This window comes from Lupinus angustifolius, chromosome LG05 (genome assembly GCF_001865875.1).
Source record: "Lupinus angustifolius cultivar Tanjil chromosome LG05, LupAngTanjil_v1.0, whole genome shotgun sequence".
Taxonomy (NCBI): Eukaryota; Viridiplantae; Streptophyta; class Magnoliopsida; order Fabales; family Fabaceae; genus Lupinus; species Lupinus angustifolius.
In genome coordinates this window covers 22,619,843-22,631,994 of record NC_032013.1, presented here as the reverse complement: position 1 = coordinate 22,631,994, position 12,152 = coordinate 22,619,843, and the positions used below count along the sequence as shown (strand labels likewise).

Sequence of the window (12,152 nt, the reverse complement as noted above, 5' to 3'; positions counted from 1 at the left end):
GAAGCATACATTGTTTGGAACGATTTTGAGAAAGATTCGACTTCTAGCTCATCCGACGAGGAGATAAATTCAAAGATATGCCTTATAACACAATTACATGATAAGTGCACATCTAGTGATGAAGATAATACTATTGAGGTACATTCCTATACTTCATCATGCTCTAATGACTCTCCTCCATATGATGAATTATATGCAGCTTATGTCGAAATGCATGAGGAGCTAAAGAAAATTGTTAAAATAAATATAGATAGAAAAAGAGTTATTTCCTTGCACGAAAAGAAAATAATGGAAATGCAAAAGGAATTAGATGAACTTAAACTTGAAAATGAAACTCTTGATCTTATCTATGCATGTGCCTCATTTCTAAATTATGTCAACCCTCTATATGTGATAATTGTGAGAATTTAAAAGCTGAAAATTCCGTTTTAAAACAAAAACTCTTGAAGCTCACATATAGTCAAGAAAACCTTAACATATTGCTTGCTAATACAAGAAACGTTGGTAACCGAACTGGAATTGGATATAAGCCTGAACCTAAGAAAAGACCATATAGAAATCCAGTAGTTCATATGCATAAAATGTCAAATTATGACATGCCTACTTGTTTCTATTGTGGTATACATGGTCACACATACACTACATGCTTTTAAAGAAAATTTGGTGTGTAAAGGGAAGAACGGTGAAAGGGGAAGCAGCGCACTTTGAATATCAAATAAACCATTCAAACATCATATCATCAAACTTTTCATCTAGTATCACCTAACAAGTGGTATCACAAGTAGTATCACAAACAAGTGGTAATCTTGACCTATCTCCAAAGGGTAAGCAAGGTAAATATATTAACAAGGTTACAAAATTATCTCTTAGTAAGCTCAAAATCGTTTTTAAAACTGTTAATTTTCTGTCATTAATTGATTAACATCTCTGTATAATCGATTAAATGAGTTCCAGTAGCTAAAGCTGTTTGAAATAAATCATCTTAATCGATTAAATTTTGTGATAATCGATTACCTGAGCTCAAATTCTTTTTGAAATTTAATTCTTCCTGATTTGTGGCTTACGCTTATATTTTTTAGTCAAGTACATCTCATGATTATGATTGTACCATCTTTTAGCATTTTGTAACTATGTTGAACCTTGCTAATTATGTTAAATAGAATGTGTTTTTGCATAAATTTTGAACATGTCTTAATTATGTATTATAATTGAATGATTGGAATATGCCTTAAAATGAAAATAGCCTAAAACAAAATTGTGTTTTTGTAACTAATACTACTAACAAGTGGTATGCTACTAACAAATGGCTTACATATATGTTTAATCATTCCATGTCTTAAATTGAATGACTAATAACACCAAAAATAAAATATTGAAATTGACATCTCAAACTAAATTTCTATTGCTCATTAATATTCATCGCATTTAATTGTTGGGGAAAAATTATATATTATATTTATTAAATGTCTTATAAGCATTCTTAAGATATAAATTATCAATACATACATAATATAATATCTTTCATTAAGTGTAAAATAATTTTGAAAACTCAAATGAAGTCATATTATTATAATCAACATCAACATATACACGTGTAAGAGAATTAGATCCATTATATATAACTTTTTGAAGGACACAGATATTGAACCATATTTATTTATCAAACTACAAATTAAATAAATACGTGAGCTCTAATGAGTATTTCTTAAAGATGTTGTTTGATTGTAGTTAAATGGAGTGTATGTGTTGTTCAAAAGAATATATCACTCTATATGTCACCTGTTATGATTGACTGAAAAATGTATTTTATAAATTAAAAGTTTAATAACTAAATATTTTTTAGTCAAAACAACAAGAAACAAATGCAGCGAACATTTTGTGGGATAATAAATATGTTACGATAGGTAAAAATTCAAGAGGACACCTGCCATCACCTATCCCTATAGTCATCTGCCACTATCTATGACTCCATTTTTCATAGATTTGAATAGTTGGATATTCAATCCATTTAAAAAAATTAATTGGAACTAAAACACTTTCAAGAATACCATTCTTATAAAAAAAATTATCTCAATAAATATATTTTGAAATAACATTTTTAAGAAAATTACTTTAAAAAACCATTTTAAAAAATAATTTTTTGAACATTTTTTTTATAAAAGTAATTTTTTAACTTTTAAAAATTAGTTTTTTGCTATTTATGTACTTAAGAATAAATTTTAAATTTAATTTATGTCTACAAGTCCTATAATTAATCTCAATTTAATAAAAAAATTGAATGAGAATAAGAAGCACTATAAGAAAATGAGAGTTTAATTAATGATTGAAATTGAAAAACAAAAAACATAATTTTTTTATGTTTGTTTTTTTGGATGAATTGAGCATCCATCTAAAATGGATATATTCATGGCCAGTAGATATAATAAATGAATTCAAATCATTCATTACTAAAGTTATCAATTAAATTGTATCATTTAAGTTCATTAACGCTAATTGATAAATTTAATTTTCTTGAATTTAGATGAATTATAGATTATAAATATTGTCACATCTAGAGTGACTTATCACATAATGAAACTAAAATTGAATTCTTGGCCCAAAAAACAATATAATTAATTTCCTGTTGAATTATTATGTTCATAATCTAATACTTTGATGAGAGAAAAACATATATGTAAGAGATTTATATATTCTAAATGTGTTATCCATCACTTATATTTAATTATCTTTGATTCTTTAGCAAAAGTAATACAAATGAGTGATAAATAATATAAGGCTGAATTATATGTACACTGACGATATAATGTTTTTACAATGTCATCAAATCATTCAGCATTCATATGTTAACCATCATTAACTCTCAAATAAAAGTAATACAAATCAATGGTGAATGGTGAACTAACATTGTAAAAATATTACGCTGACAATGCCTAAATTTTAAACTCATAATACCATAACTATAATAAAATTTTGATCACTATATAAATCTTTTAGGGGTGTTCAAATCCAGACCAGTTCAAAAATAAAACCAAAAATCCACAATCAAATGAAGATGATTCAATTGTTGATTCTGATTATGTGATTTATTATCAATTTTCTTGTTGTGAAAATATTATTTTTATTAATCATTAATGAAACACTCTAATTGTTAAAATTACGTTGGAGATAGGTGTTTATATTGTTGTTGTTGATATCTTGTTATTCTATTGTTTGGTTATTATTGGTGTCTTGATGTTGTTGTTGTCATTTTTTGCTTTTATTATTATTGTCTTACTGTTTTTTACTATTTTATGATGTTATTTACTTATACTATTGTTGCCCACATTTTAATATTGTTGAACACTATTTTTATTGTTGGTTTATGTTTAATATTTAGTTATTTTTATGAGTTTTGAATGTAAGTGTAATTTCAATATTTTATAAAAAACCGATCCAACCCGAACCGAACCACATATAATATTTGGATCGGACATGTTAATATAAACAGACCAGACTGGTCCAAACTACTTATTAATTACATGTTTAGATTGAATCATTTTTTATCTAAAAACCAATCGAAAGAGAATGCGACACCCCTACAATCTTCCACTTTACTTTGATTTAGTAAGGTGAAAAAGGATTCGGATTTAATTCCAAAAGGATCTACACCGTCAAAACCCACTATATATAACATCTTCCTAACATATGCAACCAACGAGGTTCCATTATCAATTCATCTATTCACTCTTTCTTCTTTTTTGTCTGCTCTCTCTCTCTTGAAATCTGTGTCCTTTCGTCAGTGAGTGGAACGCATAATTAACGTTGCCGTTTTGCTCTCCCACTCTAAAAATTGCATGCTTTATGCCTTTTTTTGTTCCTGATTCCGACACTGGATAAACGCTAAACGACGAATCAAAAAACGCGTTCCCAACATGATCTCTTCTTCTTACACTGTTTTCAGTTCTGACAGCTGTAACAGAATCACCAACATGATGATTTTATGTGTGTGACTCTCACTCTTTCTTCTTCAACCATAACCATACAATTCGATTTGGATCTTAACCTTCAAATTTCTCATCACTTGTAAGTGAAATGTTCAAATATCTCAACTTTTTTAATTTCTGAAATGACCCATTTAGTTTTTCTTTTAGAATCTAATAAAATCTGTCTCATTTAGCTGCTTTTATTACTTTCATATTCCATATTTGAATTTTCACGCACTTCCTATTATATATAATAATAAAAAATGCTATCTTACATTGCTCACTTTCAATTGCAGAATCTCCATTCATCAAAGTTCAATTAATCCTCAACAACCAAGTAAAAGAAGAAACCAAAAAAATCTCAAATTGGATCTGATTCTTCCAATTCTCACTTGTAAGTAACACATTCCAAAAACTACATCTTTTATTTCCTTTTATTCAGTTAACCATTTACTTTATAAAGTATCAAACACTCAAAGGCACTTAAATTTCAAAACTTGATACATTATCACATTTGAGTTTTCTTTTCCTTGTTTGGTTATGAAGGAAAATCTAAAATCTTATAAAATATTTCAGTATAGTTGCTTTTACGTTTCAATTACTATAATATTTCTCACACATGTCACTCTTAATTGCAGAATCTTCTGAATCAGTGCACTGAATCATTTTCTTCACACCAGAAACTGAATTAAGAGAAAAAATCTAAACTTTTTCTCAGAACAAAATGGGGAAATCAATAAGCACAAGGAATAGTAGAGAGTGGACTCAGATCTACGCAATTTACGGAATGGATCAATGGCAAACCCTAATTTTCCTCTTAACACAAGCGATCCTCTTTTCAGTGTTTTCAATTCTTTACCTTCTTTACTTCACTTCAATCTGCATCTTCTTCGAGTTAATTCTCCCCTCCGGCACCGCCAGATTCGCCGCAGGTTTCACCGGTGCCGTCACAGCTCTCTCCGCCGTGTGTTTATACTTCGCCGCCGCAAACTTCTTCTACTCCGCCGTCCCCCTCCAATACGACATGGCCAACCGCATCGTATCCGCCGTCTCCGACTGGTCCTCCGTCAAGCTCGCACTCGACCTCGGCTGCTGCGGCCGCGGCATCCTCCTCAACGCCGTCGCAACGCAGCTGAAGAAAGAAGGCTCCTCCGGAAGGGTCGTCGGGTTGGACCGGTCGAAGCAAACCACCCTCTCGACGCTCAGAACCGCCGTGACGGAAGGCGTCGGGGAATACGTGACGTGCCGGGAGGGCGACGCGAGGAGGCTGCCGTTCCCGGATAACTACTTCGACGTGGTGGTTTCGGGCGTTTTCGTGCACACCGTCGGGGTTGGACGGCGGAGTGCGGCGGAGGCGGCAGCGGAGAGGATGAGGGCGGTGGGGGAAGTGGTAAGGGTAATGAAACCGGGTGGAGTAGGTGTTGTGTGGGACCTACTGCACGTGCCAGAATATGTGATGAGGTTGAAGGAAATGAATATGGAAGATGTTAGAGTTTCAGACTGTGTTACTGCTTTCATGGTTAGTAGCCATATCGTTTCTTTCAGGAAACCCACTCATCAATTTCTTCTGGGCCCACCTGAGGTTAGATTGGATTGGAGATTATGCTGATGTGTAAATTCTATTCTTTAATCCGAAATGGGTTAGTTCCTTATTTACAGAGTGGGGATATACATTTATTAGCATCAACGAAATCAAGCTTATATACTATAATAAATTACCGTGAATCAAGCGAGAACAATTCTTCTATGAAAAATGTGAGAATAGTGAATCTATATCATATGATCAGATATTTTTATGGATGATTAAGATTATGAATTAGTTAATGATCATATATGATTGCATAGTTAAAAGAGTTGTGTATATTTATTTTTTAATCTTAATTGTTCAGATTATAGTTAATCTATGTTAATTAGTTAATCTATGTTAATTGTTATGATTTCTTAGGAGAAAGATTAATCTAGACCTCATGTTTGAATATATACTAACAAATACATTTTTAAATGCATTGGGAGGCAAAGTTGGACTAGATGCTTTATTTGAAAATAAATAAATTGTATCTCTCTTGGAGATATAATATGCTAAAAAAAGAGAGTACATAATATGTATATGGTATTATGAGTTATAAACTGAGGTTGATGATTTTATAGACGAGGAAATGAAATTGTAGCACGTTGATGTATTCGTGAAATTGATATTATTTTTCTTCACCTCTATTAAATTTTACGTTGTAGTGAAAAGTGTAAAACATTTGTGTGGTTGTGTCTTATTGTCTATGCCTATTTTATGTTTAGAATGGGATTGAAAATGAAAGTAAAAATAGTAATTCGGTTTAATTTCTAAAATTGTAATAAATTTTTTATCATTTTCTTACTTTCGTTTTTACACTCGAGCCAGATTGATCTTTTATATGTATATATATCATGTCAAATTATTATAAGTTTATACTCAATCATATTTGTGGAAGATTCAGTTCTTAACATGATATTAGAGTTCTTATGAAATTCTTTTTTATCATTCACTAGCCTAAGAGGTAGATGAAAATAAAACCATCTATGAGATGGTCCTTGCCAATATATTTCCTCTTTTTCTGCCGCTGCAAAATTTTAATCAAATTTAGAAATCTATTTGTTTCTAAAATTGTACTAATTAACCTTTTTTTTATCGCATTGATGTTATTTTTAACTCAAATTATTTCAAGGATGATATAAAATTATACCTATCTCCTTTATAGAGGGGCTAAGTGCAACTTTTGAAGTAAGAGAGTGCCTAATGTAATTAAAGAAGGATAATAATATGGCATTCTTTTACCAACAAAAAGGTGAGTTGAATTACTTTTGAAATTTTAAGGTGATTGAAGATGTCACTGTCTTATTTATTTTGAAGTTTTTCTACTTTCTTCTCTCCATGTGAGGTTGGATATGATTCTCTCTTTAAGAAAAGTTGAAAGCTGGTGGTGATTATTTGATGAGAAAAGTAGTTAGTGATTATTTTCTTTCCATCACAATTCAACTTTGTGGAGGTTATGAATTGATATGATAGCAAGGAAAGATACCCGTTAGAGTGTCATAATCATATATCTTATACATGCATGGTGAATTTTAACAATGTCCTACATGAGTTTGTTACAAGTTCATAAATCATGTTTAGGAAACAATGGTTGGTTGCGTTGGCTAGTGGTTGAGAAATAAAATGGTTGAATAACATCTGTATTGGGTTCATAATTACTTGTATTGGGTTCATACCTAATTATAGTCAATTAACTTGCTCATAATCCTTCGGAAGATAATCAACAAAGCGTTGATCTAGTGATGTAAGTCTCAATCAGATTTCCAAAAAAATTAAAATATCAAGAATTTGATTCCTAAAAGTGACATTTGTTGGAGGAGCAATTACACATCCCAAAATAGATTAGTTTTTTACCCAAAAATAAAAGAATATTATTAATAGCACAAAAAAATCAAAAACTTCATTAACACCTAGATGATAAACTAGTTGAAAACTTAGGAGTTAATCAAAAGTTAACAGGTTGAGTTGAAATCTGAAAGCAGAAATCTACTATTGTTCCATAACTTTCCATAACATTTTATTCCTTCGGTCTCTTGCTTATATATAAGTTACATTTTATAAGGTTTCTCTATCCTTACATATAATCATTTTTAATATATAGATATTATTAAATAACTACTATCATATATATATTCATACTATATGCATCCTATTATTATTTATCCATATTTCAATAATCTTTTCACTTTCTCCATAGTAAAGAATGAATGAATAATTGTAAATTTTTATATATATTTAAAATAATTGAGACTAAAAACAAATTTTACAAACTTTTTTAATATGTGTGAATTTGGTAAATGTGACTTATAATTTAGGGCACATCGAGTAATTTTTTGTTTTTTATGTTTTAGAAACTCAATACATATTTATATTTTACTTTTAAACTATATTACTGTTTATTACTCAATTCTCCATTTAACTTTACTATAATTTTCAATATGTATTAAATGATATATATTCTAGTTAAATATGTCAAATTTTTACACCATTTAATGATGTCTTAAAGCATTTGGATAACATTAAGTATGAAAAGAAATGAGTAATAACTAAATGAATGAGAATTGTTTGTTAAAGTTTGTTTAGAAATGAAATAAGAGTATAAAATCTATCCTTAGACAATGTAAATATTTATACATAATCAATATATCATTCACCATTTATTTGTATTATTTTTATTTAAAAATCAATGATAATAGAATATAAATGATGGATGATACAGTAACAATGTAAAAATCTCTTACACTATCATGATATACGTTTTTTTCCACATGAAATAAAGGAATGAACTTATATAAGACAAAATTTACCCCAAATACCATATCAAATACTAATTATAAGGCACATATCATATCGAAATATGTTTATAGACAATTAATACACTTGTTGTCAAATAAGATAACTAGAGCACTAGGTTTTCACCAAAATAAATAAATAAATTTGAGTTCTAGATATGCTTCTTGAGTTTCCCCCATCATAGTAACAATGATTGTCTTGCAATAGAGCCTTTCTAGGACCACATGGTGCATGTGCCCCTAAGGGTCTTCTAATCCTGACACCAAAAGCATTGGGGTCATAATAGCTACCCTAGCTAGAATCAATGACCATTTCATATTCACAATTTACAAAGCCATGTTTTCCTTTGTTAGGTTCAATGTAGATTTCTAATTTTATTATAAGATAATGTTTTCAGAATTATCTATAGCAGAAAGTTCGGATCCTTTCCATTCCATTGTTATTAAAAATTGTGACAAGGATTCTGCTACATTGTCTCTTGCATAATAAATTAAATTGGGGTCCTTACCATTATGGAGTAAAAATCTGAAATATAATTATCTTCAAGTGTGTCACTTTTGGAAGAGAATATCATAACAAAACTCACTATTGTCTCTCTCAATTTGACTTAAGAAAAGTTCTCTTCCTTTCAATTAGTGTTATACTTAATAGCAAATTCTTTGATAAACTTGAGTGCTTTCTAACTTAGGTTAAAAATCATTGGATAAAACATGACATAAAATGGTGTGATCTATTTTTAATTTTTGTTATAGTTTACTGAATATACTAAATATAACTTATACGATATCTTCGATTTTGTCCAAATCTGACATGTTTACTAAACAATAGTTAACCATTGTTAACAACTTTACCCTAATTCTATTATCCTATGCTCATTCTTATTCCTCTAGAAATCATTAAACTTCTTTAAAGTGTCCAAATAAAAGATAATTTATTGAAACATAAATGAAAGGTCCACAAATACATTCCAATCAGATGTAATAATCTCTATAGAGGAAACCATAATGGTAAGGTTTAGCTAATCTCCAAAACCATATCCCGACCATAATTGCTGCATTTTTTTTACAATAATACATAATTTTGATAATTTTCATACTTTAAGATCATAATGTTGAAGTTGAGATGTGACTAACTTATAAAGTAATGGTGTGAAGCTGAACCAACAAAAGTGATGCCACAATAGTACATTACCCTTCATGTGGCTGCTTCCTCATGTTTATTTTGTTTAACTCCAAGTGTACCACATTTCTTGCACGTGCTTCTTATGCATGTTATAGCATTGCAAGAAAAATTAGGTGCCTATGTTAAAGCACACTTGGTCTTTATTATAGCATTCCAATAAAAATTAGGTAAGCATGTGAAGTTGTTATTTGATGTTTGGTTGATTTTGTATCTATGATACAAACTAGTGTGAAGGATAATGTTTGAAATTTGGAGTTGGGTGTTGTTTGAATGAATTAAAATTATGTTTAATTTGGAGTTGATGTACTTAGCCCATATATTTTAATATTTAGGTAAATTGTTTAAGGGTTGGGATCTTACATATTTACTTATAACATAGAGATGATTATACTCATAATCATTATGTGGTGCAAGTCAAGATTTCAGTTCCTGAAAGCAACACTTATTAGGAGGAGCAGTTATATGCCCCGAAAGTGATTAATCCTTACCAAAAAGGTAAAATATACATTGTTAGTACCAAAAAATTATGTGATGCAAGATCAATGGTAAGTGATAACATACAGATCTGAAGTTCTAAGTTATTGATACTACAAACATTTATATAATTTAATTGAATAATGCACCATAAATAGTTTAGATGTGTCTAGAACTATCAGTTCCTAATCTCACAATATTTTAGTTAGTTAAATTGATCATTCCTCACACTTAAATATTGTTCCAAACTTGTTAGAAGGTTTTGAATAGATACCCGTTTTTGCTTGTTTTGTAACTTTATTTTCCCTTTCATTCATGAAAATAAATGCTTGTCATCTTTGATAAAAAAAATCCTTCTGCTGTTTAAAAAGATAACCAAGATTGAATAGGAAAGCTACAGTATATTTTAAGGACATCAAGTACACAACAAAGGAAAATGGTGGGATCAATTTGTCCTAGTTGAGAGAATAAAGTGTTATTCTTAAACTTTCTAAGATCCATTTGTTAAAGTATTAAAAACTCCTGAAAACTCATTTATAATATATTCCATAAACACTCTTCTATAAGTTGGTTTTTTGGGTATAAAAAAATACATGTGCCGACAATGTAAAAAAATTCTGATACCATAAATATATCATTCGTTATTAATATTTAAATATCAGTCATATAATTGAATATTGAGTAATATACTGACTTTATATAAACTTTTGTATTGACATTATATAAATATTATACTTTTTCTAAAGTAGTTTACTCCAATTAGATTGTAATATAGCATTACTATAGTTATGAACTAGTTATGATGAAATATTTACAATTATCCTACAAGATTTAGTATTCACAATGTTAGAGGTTTACACTCAAACAAATACACTTCTAAGTTATAGAAGGAATAACATGCACAAAGTAGAGGAAGATAAGGTTGCTATGATTTTTTCCTTAAAAAATAGTGGTGCAAAAAGAGGTTAGTGTAAGCGTTTAGGGTGTCAAAATGTCAAATAACATAATTATATCATAGTTTGTGTTGAAAGATTCTTCTAAAATAATAGAAAAACAAAGTCCCACATCAATTCCTCAAGTACTAAGAAGAGTAGAAGTCTAACTTACTCAAGTACTAGCATAGTTAGGGCTTTTGTATATCAAAAAAAGTCACACACTCAATAATATATTGACACAAAGCTATGCAACATGGGCAACATATATGCATCTCCCATGCCATAGGTGATGTGAGTTGAAATATATTTAGGGACACAACTAATTGTTAGTGAAGAATATATCATAATATTTTTTATATTATTATTAATTATTGTCAGCTCAAATAAAGTAATACAAATGATGAAAATAATATATTAATTATATAAAAAACTTTATAGTAACTATACATAATAATGAAGAGCGTAATATTTATGCATTAAAAGTGCAAAGATTTATACATAGTCAATGTAATATTCATTATTTATTTATATTACTTTTATTTAAGAGTCAATAATAATAAAATATAAATGATGTAATGACAATATAAAAATATATTATATTGTGAGTATATACATCGTTTTCTCAATAATGAAAAGGATTGTTATTACTGCTATTTATTGTGTCCTCCCACATATGTTGAAGACAGATTGGCCAAAGACAGATTGGCCAACGATTTTTTTGTGCACAATATGCTTTATTGTATAAAAGAATGTGAGAAATATTTAACCAGTAACTTAAGAACATAAAATATTTGCTTACAAATTCATCATTACAAAATTACTAACCAATTAAAGCTATAGCACACTCGACAATACATCTTCAATGGGGAATTGTGAATTTTTCAAATTTTATTACCTCAACAGTCTGTATCGACTCCATTTATACAAATGTACATACCCATCTCTAAAGAGTGAGGAGATATACTTGATAATACAAAAAAAATACTCATCATTTATATATATATTAATCAAACGGGTGGAACAGCCTTGTTTGTACAATATAAGAAAGTGTGTCAGGGCTATGAGATCTATGACAATTTACATATATATTTTATATTCATATAGTGTTTAATATTACTAGCAATATCGAATATTGTCATCAGCTGGTCCCATGGTCTAGTGGTCAGGACATTGGACTCTGAATCCAGTAACCCGAGTTCAAATCTCGGTGGGACCTTTTTCTAAATATAACTACTGTAT

General features: G+C 29.4%; 1 protein-coding gene and 1 non-coding gene across 2 annotated transcripts; both read left to right on the top strand.

Annotated features, from left to right (window-relative positions):
• On the top strand, positions 3,708-5,714 carry LOC109348167. The gene is made up of 3 exons (XM_019588434.1): positions 3,708-4,062; positions 4,259-4,356; positions 4,601-5,714. The coding sequence occupies exon 3, from the start codon at positions 4,687-4,689 to the stop codon at positions 5,569-5,571; it is 885 nt and encodes a 294-aa protein (XP_019443979.1). The 5' UTR covers positions 3,708-4,062; positions 4,259-4,356; positions 4,601-4,686; the 3' UTR covers positions 5,572-5,714.
• On the top strand, positions 12,058-12,129 carry TRNAQ-CUG. Its single transcript has one exon. It is a non-coding gene; the product is annotated as a tRNA-Gln (tRNA).

Coding starts and splice junctions, on each gene's coding strand:
- LOC109348167 (XM_019588434.1), top strand. CDS start 4,687: ATGGGGAAATCAATAAGCACAAGGAATAGTAGAGAGTGGACTCAGATC.